General features: G+C 40.9%; 1 protein-coding gene across 1 annotated transcript in view; it reads right to left on the bottom strand.

Moving 5' to 3' along the window:
• Positions 1-464: 464 nt before the first annotated feature.
• Positions 465-17,759, bottom strand: part of kpnb3 (karyopherin (importin) beta 3) — a 61,378-nt gene continuing 44,083 nt past the window's right edge. Inside the window, exons 18-26 of the mRNA XM_078546026.1 lie at positions 14,812-14,908; positions 13,548-13,720; positions 12,283-12,394; positions 12,034-12,089; positions 11,702-11,824; positions 11,388-11,607; positions 9,510-9,738; positions 2,874-3,015; positions 465-2,177 (exon numbers count right to left, since the gene is read on the bottom strand). Of these exons, the coding sequence (XP_078402152.1) occupies positions 2,091-2,177; positions 2,874-3,015; positions 9,510-9,738; positions 11,388-11,607; positions 11,702-11,824; positions 12,034-12,089; positions 12,283-12,394; positions 13,548-13,720; positions 14,812-14,908 (1,239 nt within the window). The 3' untranslated portion in view covers positions 465-2,090. The remainder of the gene's footprint in view (positions 2,178-2,873; positions 3,016-9,509; positions 9,739-11,387; positions 11,608-11,701; positions 11,825-12,033; positions 12,090-12,282; positions 12,395-13,547; positions 13,721-14,811; positions 14,909-17,759) is intronic.

Genomic DNA, 17,759 nt, shown 5'->3' with positions numbered 1-17,759 from the left:
GGGACATGTCTGAATAATTTTTCTTTTTCAATTTTTCATAATCAAATAGCAGCTCCGTGCCTCAGGGAGATTTCTGCACTCTTTAGCACGCATGCGCGAAACAGCGCAGACCCCGGCTCTCCCTCCTCCCCCCACCTGCATAGGTAGCACTGAGCGATTCCAGGTGCGCGTCACACTGGGCGCACATAACATGGCAGCACGCAGCCGATCGCAGACGGCGATTGGCTCCGCGCCTGCCCGCTCCCAACCGGCCCACCCAACCGAGAGAAAATTCTCCCCGAGGTGCTGTTGTTGAGGTGACCACGAGCACTGATTTTCTTCACCACTCTGTGACAGAGGGGCAGGGAGGAGAGTGAGATGTGAAAGAGGGGAAAAGAAAGGAGAGGAACAAAGAAAAGATCTGCGCACTATTCAATAAATAAACTAATGCTGGTGTGTGTATAACACAGCAAAATACAAAGGAGGACAGCATTCTTTTCATTTATTTCCAGATTTTAAAAACAGCAAATCTAAAATGTTTATTTATTTGGCAAACACTGACAAGCCCAAGAACAAAATGTAAACTACAAAAAGACATTACCAGAACAAGGCGTGTTTGCATTGTTTATTCTGAAATTGCAATTACATTGAGAGTTGCTTTCTACAGAAGTTAGTAAAATCAAAATTTAGCAATGTGAAAAAAATGAGGTCTAAGAAAATTAACTATAAATATTTTTAATACTGCCAGAGCAGCTATTAGTGGAATAGAGGTCCACCATTACTCATTAAAGTTCCAGGTTGTTTCAAATAGTACTTTGATTCCTTTGCTAAATTTACTTCTACTTTCAAGTTATTTAAATGTAAGGGAAATTAAGTCAGCCAGTTTTTGTAGAACATCTCTTCATTTGTCCTAAATGTTTAATAAAAAAAAATTAAAACTGCTTTACACCCATGCACTAAGTGTAGTGCTGTTCTCTGGCTCCTAGCTGTTAGTGTCACAGTGCCATGCAATCCCTGCTCTAAAGTTTGCACATCTCAACAAAACTTTTCAAACTACTCCAAAGAGCAGAAATGTCACCGTTTCATAGTTTCCAGGGTGCGTTTCCTATAAAACGTACATTAGGATGGAAGCGGCAATGTACTGAAATATGAACGAAAATCATTTAAAGCAATGGTTGAAATATAAACCATGTGCCTTTTGAATGTATATAAATCTGTGACACCAGACAATTTAATAACGCTACTTTTATTATTGCAAGTTTGAAGTTGCATAATAAAGCAAGGTACAATTACCAATTTGTCTCTAGAAATAGCCCAATCTTGCTACCCTCACTCACTGCTGAAGTCAAATTAGCACTGCCCGAAGACTGTCGTTGTAGGGAAGTGGTATCCTCCAGCAGCTAAAACACCTAGTCACCATGTAAATTCATCAGCAGATTTGTCTGTTCGTAGGTGGCGGGGCATCAAATGAAAGCTGCGTTCGAGTTAATAAAGGCGCACTTCACATCGATTTGCCATTGCATTTTATCATTTTTATTGGACTGGGGTGTGCTGCTGAACACACTAAAATTCACATTTCAGAATCGTCTGCAGGACATCATTCAGTGCTCGAAAAAAAAAAGGAAAGAGGGCAGCATGATCAAAAACAATAGCACAAATGAGAGATCTTGCATGCTGCGGGTTTAACCGGCAGGAGAATCTATTGCCTACCTTGAAAAAGAAAACAATTTCCACACTATTTAGAAGTACAATACTAGATGTATAGAAATATCTTACCAGTTTAATGCATACCAACACTAGAGCAACTTGTTTCAAAATAGTTATGGTCGATATGAAAGGTTTTTGTTTGTTTAAACTGACTGCATTTGTGCCATGTTCTGGTGATATAAGTAGAAAAATAACTATCAGTGCTGTAAGAGGAGGGGGGCGATTATGAAGATATTCCTCTGTAATTTGCAGCAGTCTTAATACAGAACGTACTGAACCACAGAGCTGCCTGGTACTCACTGCGGTCTGCATAAGTGACCCACACAACAGTTCTCTCACAGAAGAGGGAGAAAAAGGACAAATCATGAATGATTTTTTTTTTGCATGTTAATATTTAAGGCCATTCAAGCAGTGTTCAACAGATTTTGTATTGCTGCCTGCTGAGCTTCATTAAGCGATGTCATGCACTCGGTCCACAGCCCTCCTGAACCCTGAAATCAAAAGGAGAACAGGCCTTTCAGCAATTTCGACACAGTATATTCATTTCATAAAATGTTTTTGCACAGTGCAGGCTGAAGTGAACTGCACCACGTGGTAGAGAATACAAATTGTGTCACGTAGAAATTCTTTGAACAGATGCATTTTTTAAAAATCGGCACATCGGAAGTATTTTTTTCTCTCTTTTTAAAAAAAAATGGTATGTAGGTGTCACTGGCAAGGTCAGCATTTGTTGCCCATGCCTAATTGCCCTTGTACTGAGTGCTTTGCTAGGTAGTTAAGAGTCAACCACATTGCTGTGCATCTGGAGTCACATCCAGACCCAAACAAGGGCAGCAGATTTCCTTCTGGACATTAGTGAACCAGATGGATTATTACAACAATCGATGATAGTCGTCATGGTCACCATTACCGAGGCTACCTTTATATTCCAGATTTATGAATTGAATTCAAATTCCACTGGCTGCCGTAGTGGGATTTGAACCCGTGTCCCTGCAGCGTTAGCCTGGGCCTCTGGATGATGCAGTGGCATCACCGTTACGCCACCATCTTCCCTTAATGCAACATAGATTCAGTTGGTACATTTTAGCAAACCAGTCAGTTTTAATATAACATACGCAGTAGAAGTATCTGAATTGAAAGCCATTTCATCTGCTAACTAGTCACAGTTAATGCTCTAACATATTTACCTGTACTTGTCGAATTACATTTGCCAGCCGTTTACTACAGGCATCTTCATTCTTTATAGCTTCACTAGTGAGACCATCAGCAATGATAGCAAACACTCTGGGGAGGCTGGAATTATTAGGCCCAAGAACAATTGGATTGTTACTGTGGAGAAAACATTAAAAATTATTTTGCTTGTGAAACCAACCTATTTAAGCCTTGGATTGCTGCGTTTACCTCATTGTAAGATTGCTCTGAAATTATAGACAGTACCAAAATTTGCCATTCAACCTCACCAGACTAGTTATAAAATGAATAACCAATTTTCCCACTGCTCTCAACACCATTCACCTGTAGGACCAAAGAGCTTACACTGAAACTCTATCCCTATTACTGTAACCTCACCCCGACTCTCAACCCTCCGACAACACTGTGCTCCTCCAATTCTGATCTTTTGCATGTTTCCGATTTCCATTGCTCTACCAGTGGTGGCAGTGCCTCCAGCTGCCTGGGTCCTCAGCTCTGGAATTCCCTCTCTAGACCCCTCCGCCTCTCTCGCCTCCTTCAAGACGCCTCCTTTAAAACAACAACTCGCCTCAGATCAATTTGGGTTACCTATTCCAAAATCTTACGTGGCTTGATCTCAAAATTTATCTGCTACAGAATGTTCCTTTGCTATTTTAAGAGGCACTGTAGAAATGCAGATTGTTCAAACATAACTGCCTCATGTTTTCTTAACTATATCAATCCAAATCATCACCCTTTTAGGGTGACAGCATGTTAAGGATCAGTTGTCATCTTTTCCGGACGTGGGAAAATATGACTCGTGTGTCGATGCTCCCGAGTAGCGGGTTACACTGTGTTATAGCACCATCTAAAGGCTCATGTGGACGCACAGCAGCAATTAACTTTCAGTTACAATCACTTCAACACTGCCCCTGCCTGTAATCAGGCAAACGGCACTGACCATTTGCAGGCAGCGATTACAAAGGAGCTGCGTAAACTGTATTGAGCAAGATATATCAGACAGTTCAAACAGCTGAGCACTTAGCTGTCCTAATCCTCCCCACTGCAAATCAGAGCAAGTGATGTCAATTGTTGCCCCATCCAATAAACTAATCGTTAACAGTTGTGCGAGTGTTCTCATGAACTGGGAGGGAGTACAACAGGTCATGTTACAGATTCAGGGTCACCTCCCACCCCACCACCCTCAACACAGCCTAGCCTAGCCACCTTCAAAACAGTTTCCGGACTTTAATCTCAGCAAAGCTGACAGGATTCAACGTACGATTACTGGCACCGGGTCCCACTATCGTTGTTTGATTGAAGAAAAGCTAGGGTAAGCAAATACCCATCAGTGAGATTTGCTCCTGCGCTACAGGGTTATTCGATGCGTATTAAGTGCCCACTACATACAGCAGTCAAATTGCATTAGGTCGAACATGCTCACTGTAAGCAGTGGGGGCTGTACCCAGCTTCAGAAGCATTTAATCAACATTGGCTCAAGTGTCCTTCACCGCCTGGCTATCTAGAATAGAACAGCAGCCTAATCTTTACACACTTTGTAAGCTTTTATTTACAAAGACACATATTACAAACACGTGCTTCAAAGCCAACAGCCAAAGTTTCAGGCTGCTCCTATATATTGATGCTCAAGTGAATCCCCAGTTAATATCCATCATCAGACTACAACAAACATCCAATTAATATACAATTAACAATAGCTCATAATACTCAATGTTCCAAATTCCCTTGCGAGTTTTCCTGATCAGCTGTTGGAACCTCAGCAGCAAGGCAACTTAACAGCAAATGGACCTCCTGCCATTCGTCCAAAGTTCTGGCAACTACTTGCGAGAAACTGTGTTTCCTTGAATGTTATGACACAATCACAGTGCAGAAGAGGCCCTTCGGCCCATCGAGTCTGCACTGACACGTGAAAAACACCTGACCTACCTAGCTAATCCCATTTACCAGCTCTTGGCCCATAGCCTTGAATGTTATGATGTGCTAACTGCTCATCCAGGTGCTTTTTAAAGGATGTGAGGCAACCCGCCTCCACCACCCTCCCAGGCAGCGCATTCCAGACCAACACCACCCTCTGGGTAAAAAGGTTTTTCCTCACATCCCCCCTAAACCTCCTGCCCCTCACCTTGAACTTATGCCCCCTTGTGACTGACCCTTCAACTAAGGGGAACAGCTGCTCCCTATCCATGCCCCTCATAATCTTGTACAACTCGATCAGGTCGCCCCTCAGTCTTCTCTGCTCCAACGAAAACAACCCAAGTCTATCCAACCTCTCTTCATAACTTAAATGTTTCATCCCAGGCAACATCCTGGTGAATCTCCTCTGCACCCCCTCCAGTGCAATCACATCCTTCCTATAATGTGGCGACCACAACTGCACACAGTACTCCAGCTGTGGCTTCACCAAGGTTCTACACAACTCCAACATGACCTCCCTACTTTTGTAATCTATGCCTTGATTGATTTTGTAATCGATGCCTTTCTCACTACCCCATTAACATGCCCCTCTGCCTTCAGAGATCCATGGACACACACTCCAAGTCCCTTTGTTCCTCAGAACTTCCTAGTGTCATGCCGTTCATTGAATACTTCTTTGTCAAATTACTCCTTCCAAAGTGTATCACCTCACACTTTTCAGGGTTAAATTCCATCTGCCACTTATCTGCACATTTGACCATCCCGTCTATATATTCCTGTAGCCCAAGACATTCAACTTCACTGTTAACCACCTGGCCAATCTTTGTGTCATCCGCAAACTTATTAATCTTACCCCTCACATAGTCATCTATATAAATGACAAATAATAGGGGACCCAGCACAGATCCCTGTGGTACGCCACTGGACACTGGTTTCCAGTCACTAAAGCATCCTTCTGTCATCACACTCTGCCTCCTACAACTAAGCCAATTTTGAATCCAGCTTATCAAAATACCCTGTATCCCATATGCATTTGCCTTCTTTATAAGTCTCCCATGTGGGACCTTGTCAAAGGCTTTGCTGAAATCCATATAAACTACATCATCTGCACTACCCTCATCTACACACCTGGTCATCTCCTCAAAATATTCAATCACATTTGTTAGGCATGACTTCCCTCTGACAAAGCCATGCTGACTATCCCTGATCAAACCTTGCCTCTCCAAGTGCCGATAGATACTCTCCTTCAGAAATTTCTCCAATAGTTTCCCTACCACTGACGTGAGACTCACTGGCCTGTAGTTCCCTGGCTTATCTCTACAACCCTTCTTAAATAGCGGAACCACATTAGCTGTTCTCCAGTCCTCTGGCACCTCCCCCGTGGCCAGAGAGGAATTAAAAATTTGGGTCAGAGCCCCTGCGATCTCCTCCCTTGCCTCCCTCAGCAGTCTGGGACACAAATCATCCGGACCTGGAGATTTTTCCACTTTTAAGCCTGCCAACACCTCCAATACCTTGTCACTCCCTATATCAATTTGCTTAAGAACCTTGCAGTCTCTCGCCCAGAGTTCGATACCTTCATCCTCATTCTCTTGGGTGAAGACGGATGTGAAGTATTCATTCAACACTCTAGCGATGTCCTTTGGCTCCACCCATAGATTGCCCCCTTGGTCCCTTATGGGCCCTACTCTTTCCCTGGTTATCCTCTTCCCATTGATATACTTATAGAATATCTTGGGAATTTTCTCTACTTATACCAGACAGAGCTTTCTCATAACCGCTCTTTGCTCTCCTAATTGCTTTCTTAAGCTCCACCCTGCACTTTCTGTACTCCACTAATGCCTCTGCTGGTTTGTTTCCCTGTACCTGCTAAAAGCCTCTCTTTACCTTCTCATTGTAACCTGAATATCTCTGGTCATCCATGGTTCTCTGGGCTTGTTACTCCTTCCTATCACCCTAGAGGGAACATGTTGAGCCTGTACCCTCCCCATTTCCTTTTTGAACACCTCCCCACTGTCCCTCTGTAGATTTCCCCACAAGTAACTGTTCCCAGTCTACCTGCCTTATTTTACTAAAATCCACTCTCCCCCCAATCCAAAACATTTTTTTGCAACTCGATTTCTTTGTCCATAAGAAACTTAAACTGTACCATGTTGTGGTCGCTATCGCTAAAATGCTCGCCCACCACCACCTCAGCCACCTGTCCAGCTTCATTCCCCAGAATTAGGTCCAGCAATGCACCGTCCCTTGTTGGACCCTCTACATATTGACCTAAAAAGTTCTCCTGTACACATTTCAAGAAATCCACTCCATCCAAGCCCTTAACACTATGTCTATCCCAATTAATGTTGGGAAAGTTGAAATCACCTAATATAATTACCCTATTATTGTTTTTACACACCTCCACAAATTGTGCACATATTTGCTCCTCAATTTCCCGCTGACTATAATAAACACACAACAATGTGGCTGCCCCTTTTTTATTCCTAAGCTCTACCCACAAAGCTTCATTCGATGCCCCCTCCAAAATATCATCTCTCCTTACTGCAGTAACTGACTCCGTAACTAATAATGCAACGCCTCCTCCTCTTTTATCCCCTCCCCTGTCTCGCCTGAAGATTCTATACCCCAGAATGTTGAGCTGCCAATCCTGCCCCTCCCTCAGCCACATCTCAGTGATGGCTACTATATCACAATTCCACATGTCAATCCTCACCCTTAACTCATCCAATTAGTCTCCTCCCACAAAGATCCCTGATGGCCATGTTCAATTTTGCCTCTAATACTGGCGGGTCTCAAATTAGAACTAAGAGCATTTGGGTTATTCACTTCAGGTTCAACTAATGTCAAATCATGTGTGTTCAGTTCAGATTTGAAAAGAAAATAGCGATCGCTCAGCTTCACTTAAGGATTAAATCTGTACCCTTGCGTCCTCTACCCCATTAATTTTTTTTTAAAAATTGGACCAGAGATTCAACTCGACGATAAACATATTCCATGTTTCAGAAAATGCAAACCTTTGCATCAAAGGCAATTTGAGCACATGGAAGGCAAGACTCCTGTTCTGACTGCCCCATCAGTCAGGTCATTGCTGCAGGTTCTTTTCAAAGTAAAGGAGCTGCAAATGGAGACAAGTGGAATCCGCTATGCCCGGGAATAAATTATTTTTAGGCCAGCAGTGGTGTTGTTAGACCAGAACGACCGTGGCATTCGCCAGAGTACTGACTGATGATCTCCTCTCAGCTCTCCGTCAACATAGTTAGGGCCAGCGGTGAGGAGATGCACAGGCAAATTCCAATTTACTTTCTTTCCCCATCTATACATACAACCTTGTTTCTTGTGTTAATCTTCATCCACCTTACATTGCAACCGAATCTATACCAAAAAAAAAATTGGATGTTTGATTGAGCCAAGCAAGACGAGCAATAAGACCAGGGAAACAGACAACCATGAATAAAAGTCATGAATACCATGACATTGCGGGTGAAAAGATTTGTCGACTGTTTTCATTTAAGGAAAAACTTTAGAAACAAAGCTAGGGCTTGAAGTTGATGTGGTGCCCACAAGTTGCAAACACACATGACATTTTTAGTGTAGCAGCTCAAACAGTCGTAAGTGCAGCACTAACAAAGAAAGCAAACCTGCATTTTCTGAAACATGGAATATGTTTATCGTCGAGTTGAATCTCTGGTCCTTTTTGTAAAAAAAAAAATTAATGGGGTAGAGGATGCAAAGGTACAGATTTAATCCTTAAGTGGAGCTGAGCGATCCCGATTCTCTTTCCAAATCTGAACCGAGCACAAAAAGCAGAGCCAGCTGAGTGAGGAGATGGACTCTAAAAACGATGCCTGTCTTAAACGCACTTTACAGCATTCTGGACCCGGCACAGTTCAACAATTTCAGATTGTAACCCCTGCCACTGTTTCTTTGGTCAGCAGGCACTGGCATTGATTCTGTTTTTCACATTTACACCTCCTCTGGATCCATCTGCTGTTTCTTTACTTGTTCTGTTACCATCTCCTTTTGCCTTGCACCATCACCTCTTGTCACTTAATCTTTCCTGCCTTTCACCCCATCACAGGCCTTCCCTTTTGCTCTTCTTACACACCCAACCCCCCACCCCAACCCCTGTCCCTACTTATTAAAACCTGTTACATCTCTAACATCTTCCAGTTCTGATGAAAGGTCACCAAGCGGGAACTTTAACAATTTCTCCCCCCAGAGATGCTGCCAGACCTGGTGAGAGTTTCCAACATTTTCTGCTTTTAGTCCAAAACCTCAATTGGTGTTATATAACCCACTGCAGATGAATAAATTTTATAAACTGCTTAAATCGACCAAAATTAATTCAAACAGTAGTTAGAATAAATTATCGTCCTTTTAATTCCCTTAAAAATTAGCAATATTTCTAGAGTTCAAAAGCGGCAGATCTCATCTACCTACAGCTTCGCTAAGGGAAGTGAAGCCTCTTCAGTCATAAGAGGCTAAAATCAGTAAACATACATGTTGAATAGCATGTTGTAGAACCACAGTACACAGGAGGCCATTCAACCCATTGTGCCTGTGCCAGCTCCTTGAAGGAGCTATGCAATTAGCCCCATGCTCCTTTCTAAACTGCAGCCTTGCATATATTCCCTTAAGTTTTTAAGACTACAAGTTATTACAAGTCATATTTATATTCAGTTGGAATCAGAATTATGGTGATATATAAAACTTGCCTTTCAATAAGGTCACACAAATAACTGAAAGTGTGAACTGCTTCTTCCTTGTCCTCATGCAGTGGTAGCCAAGAGAGCCAGTGAGGTAAAATCTCGTTGACATTTACACATTCTGGTCTACACTTCATGACTTTGCCTACTGCAGATATACAGTTTTCCGTTGCATTAATATTTTCTTTGGTTTTGGACCCTTCCATCTGAATAACTCCTACCAGGAGCGGGATTGCCTCTGTTGGGTAAGAACAAAATATTTAGCATTTCTATTATTCTGTCTAGAAAGTGACCTGACACATACCCCTCTTTGCCAGCTGCCCTGCCCAACAGCCCCCCAATGCCCATGGACACAAGGCACCTCCTGATAAGGCAATGTCAGCAGGTTATTTCATTGCCAAATTCTGACCATTGCTCTTAGCTCTGCCCACAGGCGTGCATTCCCCAGCAAGGGCTCACTAGGTACCAGCTACCGGGAACTGTGGCACCTTCCCACTGAGCCTAACAACCTCACGCTGTCGGCAGCACTCAGAATCACCCAGGAAGCCCAAGTGAAAGATCAAAGCTTCAATTTCAGTGTTCAGTACCACAGTGAGTTTACTCACTAATCGGAATGTGATTCAACCAATACCACAGAACCATAGCGCAGCAATTAGATTGAACAAAGTTTGACAATGAAACTTTCAATTCAAGCATGCCGCAAAAAGATCAATACAATAGAACAAATAAAGATAAAATATGGTTGAATTAGAGAACATCATTCTATACAACAAACGCTTATGATAACCATTAAGCTACACGTAAAATACAGCCATGGTGAGAAATTCCATCTCCATGCCACATTTATCCAAATTTGCGACTACAGGACTTCGCCCACCAGAATAGATGCAACATATGGAGGAGAGTTTAATTATTGGTATTATGGATGCTTGTGGAGCAAAGCATTTATTGTCCTAATCATCAACAATATCGCAAAACTGCATAGTTAAAATGTTTAGCGACCCATCCTAAAAGGTGAGAACACGAAATTTTGATCAAAAAGTATCCCCCACAAGGATAAGGTTAAGGTTGTGGGGCGAATAAATCAAATCAAGTTAGATTGTAAAGTGTACAAAAATTTATACCTCTATTATGGAACCCCCACCACCCCCAATTCAAAGTCACTTTAGTTGCAACTTGAAAATTAAAGTTAAAGTTGAACCTGTGATCATTTGTTTAAAACAAAATGTTCGGCAAAGCTAATATTAAGAAAAATCCACATTACACACTTCTCTCACTACAATTTACAATTATATGGTGTCATTTTTGAAACAGGCTCCATCCCCCACGCATTAAAGAGAAAAAAGAAAAGCCACACACTGGATAAGGTTACAGAAAAAATAATAATAAATATGCACAACCTAGGTCACCTCTGGCTTTCAAAAGAAAGATCAGAATCTCTCTTTTGAGGTCAGACTGAAATAAAACAGCACGTTCCAGATAAGACTGTTGCCCCATCGTGGAAACAGCTCAGGATCCAGCACTCAGCAATAACACCAATAAACTGGGCTTTAAAATAAATCAGTCGCAGTTCAACAATCTCAGGTTGTCACCCACCCCTAAGGGTAAACATGCTGAAATTCAGTAGAAAGCTTTGGTAAGCAACAGACATGGATGAGATCGTTTAACCGCTCATGATCTGTTTATAGTTTGGTTAAACGATCCTAAAATCACTGCAGCGTCCCGAAATTAAGAGAATATCACGTCAAGACATGTTGTAAAGGAGGTGCACAGCTAAAAGAGCTTGAATGCCACATGCTAACTTTCTGCTTTAATCCCACATTGTTTGTAACTTTTCGTTTTGTTGTTCAACTGTACAAATGGAAAACCGTAACCCATTAAACCTACCGGTACAGAATGGCCTGTAATTCTCTCCACCAAACTGTGCCATAACTCCAACGCCATATGCTGCTGCTTGTCTGACCTCAGGACTGTTGTCACAGATGTATTGCAACATGGGCCTCAGGAAGTACTCTGCATATTTAAAGGACGTAGGACTGCAATGCTCAATTACGTCATCAAAGATGCACAAACCCCACTGCTTGTCTGCCCATGGCCTGTGTGGACACTACAGAAATGAAAAGTATGCATCAGCTGGAAAACATTGGGAGAATTGGAGACAATGCCAAAAAGTCTGGGAAATTTTGTTGCTTTAAACTTACGATTAGATTGACTATTAGTGGTAGAATTTGTTCAAACCACGGCAGCACCTTTTCTTTGTAACAGCTGAACATTGAGTGCAGGATGTCCGAAATTTTAGTCAAGATGTAAACATCACTATCATCCTATAAGCAATTAAAACACAGCATTACACACAAATTTAAAATTAGTCAGAATTCATTCAGAAATGGCCATGGTAAAAATTAGAATTCATATTAATAAAAGATCCTTAACAATTCTTTCCCCGCAACCAAATTACTTTGTCATTAGAGAATTATTACAGATAATTTTAAGATAATTATAGATTATGCTAAATTAAGATATAAAATATTACTTCGTCTTGCAAGTTTTCTTCAACTTGTTCATCATAGTCTTCATCTTGTCTTTTTGCTAAAGGCAAAAACCAATAATCAAATTGCAATGTTATAAATCTATAGTTAAAAACTTTACAAACAGAACACAAGGGGAGGAGGGAAGAAAGGTAGAGGTGATAGAACCATGCACAAAGACACCACAAAGCATAACCAACACCGCATGATACCTTTTCCTCCCAAGTTTAACTGTACAGATGTATCACGTTTACCTTGTCTCAATTCTTGATTTTTGAAGTGTTCCTCCAATTTTCCCTTCATGATGTTTCCTAGTTCCTCAAGATGTTCCTTATTTAAGCAGCCTTCACCCATCAACTCTATACACTAAAGAGAGAAATGCGCAACAACTGCATAAATAAAACAGTTCTCAAAAGATTACAATATTAACAAATATAGAGAAACATCTGAATCCAGTTAGTTTCACTTCAGGTGTTCCAAGTAAGTGACTCAAGCTTTGCTTTTGCTACTTAATTTAAAGCAGTCTGACATTACTGTCAGGTAGTCACTTCCTCTGTGTCTTCTCCACTCGAGGTGTGTGACCAGTCTATTTCCTTGAGTTCTGCACTGGATGTATTTACAGTACTAGTCACTCTGCAGTTAAATGCTTGCTGGATTTGGTTCTCTCATATTTAGGGCTTTAAGAACTTTATATAAAGTAATGCCTTTCCAAAAGGCATTAGGTTTTTTTTCCAGGGATAGTGTAGTCTGAGCAGTGGATTGCACCGCAAGAAACTTTTAAAATACGGGATGGCCATTGTTTTTTTGGCACAGGTTGTATAAAAAGTTAAATTCACCAGCAATAGTTGGTCATTCAGAAAGATGTCTACGCCACAGTGAAGGCAAGACTCTCCTTGTCTATAAAGGCAGGCATGGAAGCAAGCAAGTCTTATAATGGAAGAAGCTCTACCCTGGTTCTACGTTAAGTAAAAGGCCCAGCATAGTGGGCTTATGCATGTGCATTCTAAATGTCTGTGTAATCATACAGTGTGAACTTTGCATATGCTTTGTCTCCCTTGATATTCAATGTTCAGTAGGTTTTTAACTGCTTTATTTCACAGTAGGTAACGAGTCAAAGGAAGGAAGGATGTTGCTAGTTGGAAATCTAGAGCTAAAGCTGTTCAAGTAGGAACTAACAATACAGATTACAATATCTTGTAGCAACATAACCAATTATTTTATCTTCAAGACAGAGCGATTGGTTTTTAGACACTAAGAGAATCAAGGGATCTGGGGATAGTGCAGGACAGTGGAGTTGAGGTTGAAGATCAACCATAATTCTATTGAATGGTAGAGCAGGCTCAGAGAGCAAAACATCCTATTCCTGTATCCCTAGCCCTATTTTTGTTTCCATGTTATGCTCTTCCATATATATTAAAGATACTATCAAATCCAATTTGGTATGAATCTTTAGAGGCATCCTTTTTTTTCAGGCAAAATATACTTGAACAAATTTCCAATACTCTACATAAAAGATTACCTTTGCAAAAGAATGCATAATTTCAGAAAGAACATCAGAATCTGGCTCTGTACCAATTCCTTTGATGAGGGAATCACACATAAAATGCCACATTTGTGTCACGTACTCAGGCCCTTGGACACGGGCACATTCAAGTAGCAGAGGCATTGATTCAGCTGCAGCAACACGAACACGTTTCATGGTCAAGGAAGAATGCACCGTATTAAAAATATAAAAAGACAAATTTAACTCACTGTCAAGAGGATTCAATATTAAATTCATAACCTGAAAAGACAGACGTGCATTTAAATAGTATCTTTCACAACCACAGGATGTCCTGAAGCGCTTCAAAATAAATGAAGAATTTAAATTCAAAATAAATGAAGTGTAACCACTGTTGTAATGTAGGAAATGCAGCAGCCAATTTGTGCGCTGCAACCTCCCACAAACAGCAATATGATAATGACCAGATAATCTGTTTTGGTGATGCTGATTGAGACACAAATATTGACCAGGACACTGGGGAGAGCTCCCCCTGCTCTTCTTTGAAACAGCGTCATGAGAATTTTTTTTTACATCCACCCGAGTGTGCAGATGCAGTCTCGGGTTAACGACTCATCCAAAAGAAGCACCTCCAACAGTGCAGCACTCTCTTCAGTACTGCGCTGGCTAGCTTTTGTGCTTAAGCTTTGGAGTGGGGCTTGAATCCACAACCTCTGACTCAGAGGCAAGAGTGAGCCACAGCCGACACCTGGTTCTAAATCAATTACTGTATGATATGGTTAGAGTTTTCTTTTCACCAAATTTGTTTCAACATATAAAGGCACCTAACCCAAATTTCTTAATTGCATTCTAGAAACAAAGTATACGGTAATTAAGTTGTCCCAACACAATATTCTTATGTAGAAAGTTTAAAAATATACCACTCAATTGTACATCACAACTTTTCAAATATTATCAAAACACACATTTAATTAGGAACAAGACTTTCCCCTTCATTTTGTTAGAGGGCCATTAACCCATTTAAAATGGGCATGTTATAAAGCTAGCTTGTCATTATTTGCTTCAATATTGACACGCTAGATTTTTGACAGTTTTCATACAATAAGAAAGAAAGACTTGCATTTATATAGCGCTTCTGATGACTACTGGACGTCTCCAAAGCACTTTACAGCCAGCCAATTAAGTACTCTTTGAAGTGTAGTCACTGTTGAAATGTAGGAATCGCAGCAGCCAAATAGAAATCAGAAAGATAATTACAAACAAGCTTTAAAAGAAAGGATATCGTCGTGAAAATAAAACTTAAGAAGCGGCACCATCAGTTTCACCACTTGCTCAGTGTACTCAGCAAACCCTTCCTTTAGCTCTTTCGCATAACAGACCTAGGCACAGAAATCACAATTTGTTTGTACAGTTAAATCAGTGGGAAGAATTCAAATCATTACCAGAACACACATTCACTACTTTTTAAAAATTCTGGTTCAAATTATGAACTAATACTTTTAAAAAAGAAAAACCTGACTTGTCACCTCAATTAAATGAATCAGATATATTATGAAACAAAAACAGAAAATGCCGGAAAAACTCAGCAGGTCCAGCAGCATCTGTGGAGAGAGAAACACAGTTAACGTTTCGAGTCCGTATGACCCTTCTTCAGAAATATTATGAGGTGGGCGAATGTAATGATAGCAATGTTGATTTGCCAATAGGATTGCTGAAAGATGCAATAGCATCTGGTTGGTTGGCATTGGTCTAAATATTTAACTGGACACGTGGATCCAGCAATTAGTTAAGTATCTACAGAAATTCCAAACTAATGGCAACTTTCTGGCTGGAGAGAGTCAAAGCTCAATGTTATCACTTGGTAATACTTGCAATTTTCCACCACGTTACCATTCAGAGCCTTTGTTAGGGGAGGTGGGATCAACAATTTTCAGACGGTGAAAGGCCTTGAAACCCTAGCCAGACTCTCGCATGTGGATCTTTCCCAGCACAGCACTCAATATCGCAATAATCAATTTTTTTTTTTGGTTCTTTCATGGGATGAGAGCATCACTGGCAAGGCCCAACATTTATTGCCCATCACTAATTGCCCTTGAGCTGAATAGCTTACCATGTCATTGCAAATGGCAGTTTAAGATTCAACCACATTGCTGTGGGTCTCGAGTCACACGTAGATCAGACCAGGTAAGGATGGCAGATTTCCTTTCCTAAAGGGCATTAAAAAAAACCCATCTGGTTCACTAATGACAATCGATGATAGTTTCATGGTCACCATTACTAGTTTTCAGTTCCAGATTTTATTGTTAATTGAATTTAAATTCCATCAGCTGTCATGGTGGGATTTGAACCAGTGTCCCCAAAGCATTAGCCTGGGCCTTTGGATTACTACAACAAAAACAGAAAATGCTGGAAAAGCTCAGCAGGTCTAGCAGTATCTGTGGAGAGAGAAACAGAGTTAACATTTCAAGTCTGTATGACCCTTCCTCAGAGCTCTTGAAGAGTCATACAGACTCAAAACATTAACTCTGTTTCTCTCTCCACAGATGCTGCTAGACCTGCTGAGTTTTTCCAGCATTTTCTGCTTTTATTTCATATTTCCAGAATCTGCAGTGTTTTGCTTTTACCTTGGATTATTAGTCCAGTGACATTACCTCTACGCTACCGTCTCGCCTGTTGAAACGGTACTCTCAAGTTTAGCAAGATGTGGTGTTAAAAAGTGAGAGATATCCGGGCTTAAAATTCTTTCCTTGCTGATATCCTCGGGCACTTTTCTAGCAGTACTGGCCAGCATATGCATCTACAGTGGGTTCCGGAATGCCATCAGAATTGGGAAACATGTAAGATGGTTCCCCCCTTCTCAAGACCCAGGCTGACTGTAGTGTGTCCCCCTGCCCAGCAGAGATCCTCGTCCGTCCCACTCTTATTCTGCCCTTGGTCTCTTACGTTATCCCAATGAAGCTCAACAGAAGCTCTAGAAAGGCAGCTCGTCTTTCATTGAAGCACTGTACAGCCTTCCAGTGTCAACACCAAGTTCAACAACTTTAGATCCTAGCCTCCAACCCCATTATTCTCCACAGAGAGCAGCTGCTGGTGACAATCGTGCTGTTACTACTTACACCCCCTTTGAAAACATCTTTTGTTTCTTTATTTATTCCAATAATCATTCCTTTTTGCTTTGAGCCACCCTTCCTTTTGTTAATTCATCACTCCTGGGGGGGGGAGGAGGGGGAAGAAAGATTTTAATTAAATTACAAACAGCTGGTCTGAAGGCTTTGATGTAAGAGGATAAACTAGGTTTGAAATGCTAAGTGGGTAAACACGGGGGAAGTTTTACAATGTGAAGTGTAAAGGGAACATTTGCATTTTTAAATAAACCAGAGTAGCCTGACTTCAAAAGAGGGGGTGAAATGTTACACCTAGCCAGAAGAAGTTAAGAATCAGCGTGTTTATTTTTCCCAAAGATTACTGGTAAAATTAGTACTATGATAGATTTTTATTATTAGAAGGGTAAAGTCCAAAGACATAGTGAAGCAATGGGAATTTGCATTCAAAGGGGAAAATATGTACAAATGAGCAAAGGTTGTTGGTAAGGGCAGGCATTTTAAGATCTAACCCAAGTGTGAAATTCGACTGTCCAGGGTGTGTGCTTTGCCTGGTCTGTTTAAATCTATGTTGTTTTACTGTTGCCTTAAGGTGTAACTGGGAGTTACATAAACTAGGACAGCTAGGAGTTATCATAGTAGTAATTTGTAAACTTATGTATGTGCTTAACATAACTTATTTTATTTATTAAAGGTTTAATTTAGTTTTGTAAGAAACCTATAAGACTTGGTGGTATTACTATTGAATTCAAGGCACGCATCTCGAAATATATACAAATTGCAAAACAGTTGTGGCAGTTGTTTCAAGTTTCCCTTTGGGATTTGAGCAGCTCAGCATTTACCATCAGTTGTACCATAACAGACCCGAAATATTATAACAAAGCAAAATACTCCAGATGCTGGAAATCTGAATTAAAAAAACAGAAAATGCTGGAAATACTCAGCAGGACTGGCAGCATCTGTGGAGAGAGAAACAGAGTTAACAATTTATTACCTGAAACATTAACTTTCTCTCTTCATAGATACTGTCTGACCTACTGATTATTTCCAGCATTCAGTTATTTTGATAAGTTTGGGAGGGGGGTGTTGGGGAGCGTCCTGATCTTGTACACCCGTGCAGTCCATTTAC

This window comes from Cetorhinus maximus, chromosome 7, assembly GCF_964194155.1.
Source record: "Cetorhinus maximus chromosome 7, sCetMax3.hap1.1, whole genome shotgun sequence".
NCBI lineage: Eukaryota > Metazoa > Chordata > Chondrichthyes > Lamniformes > Cetorhinidae > Cetorhinus > Cetorhinus maximus.
This window is presented reverse-complemented; position numbering and strand designations above follow the sequence as displayed.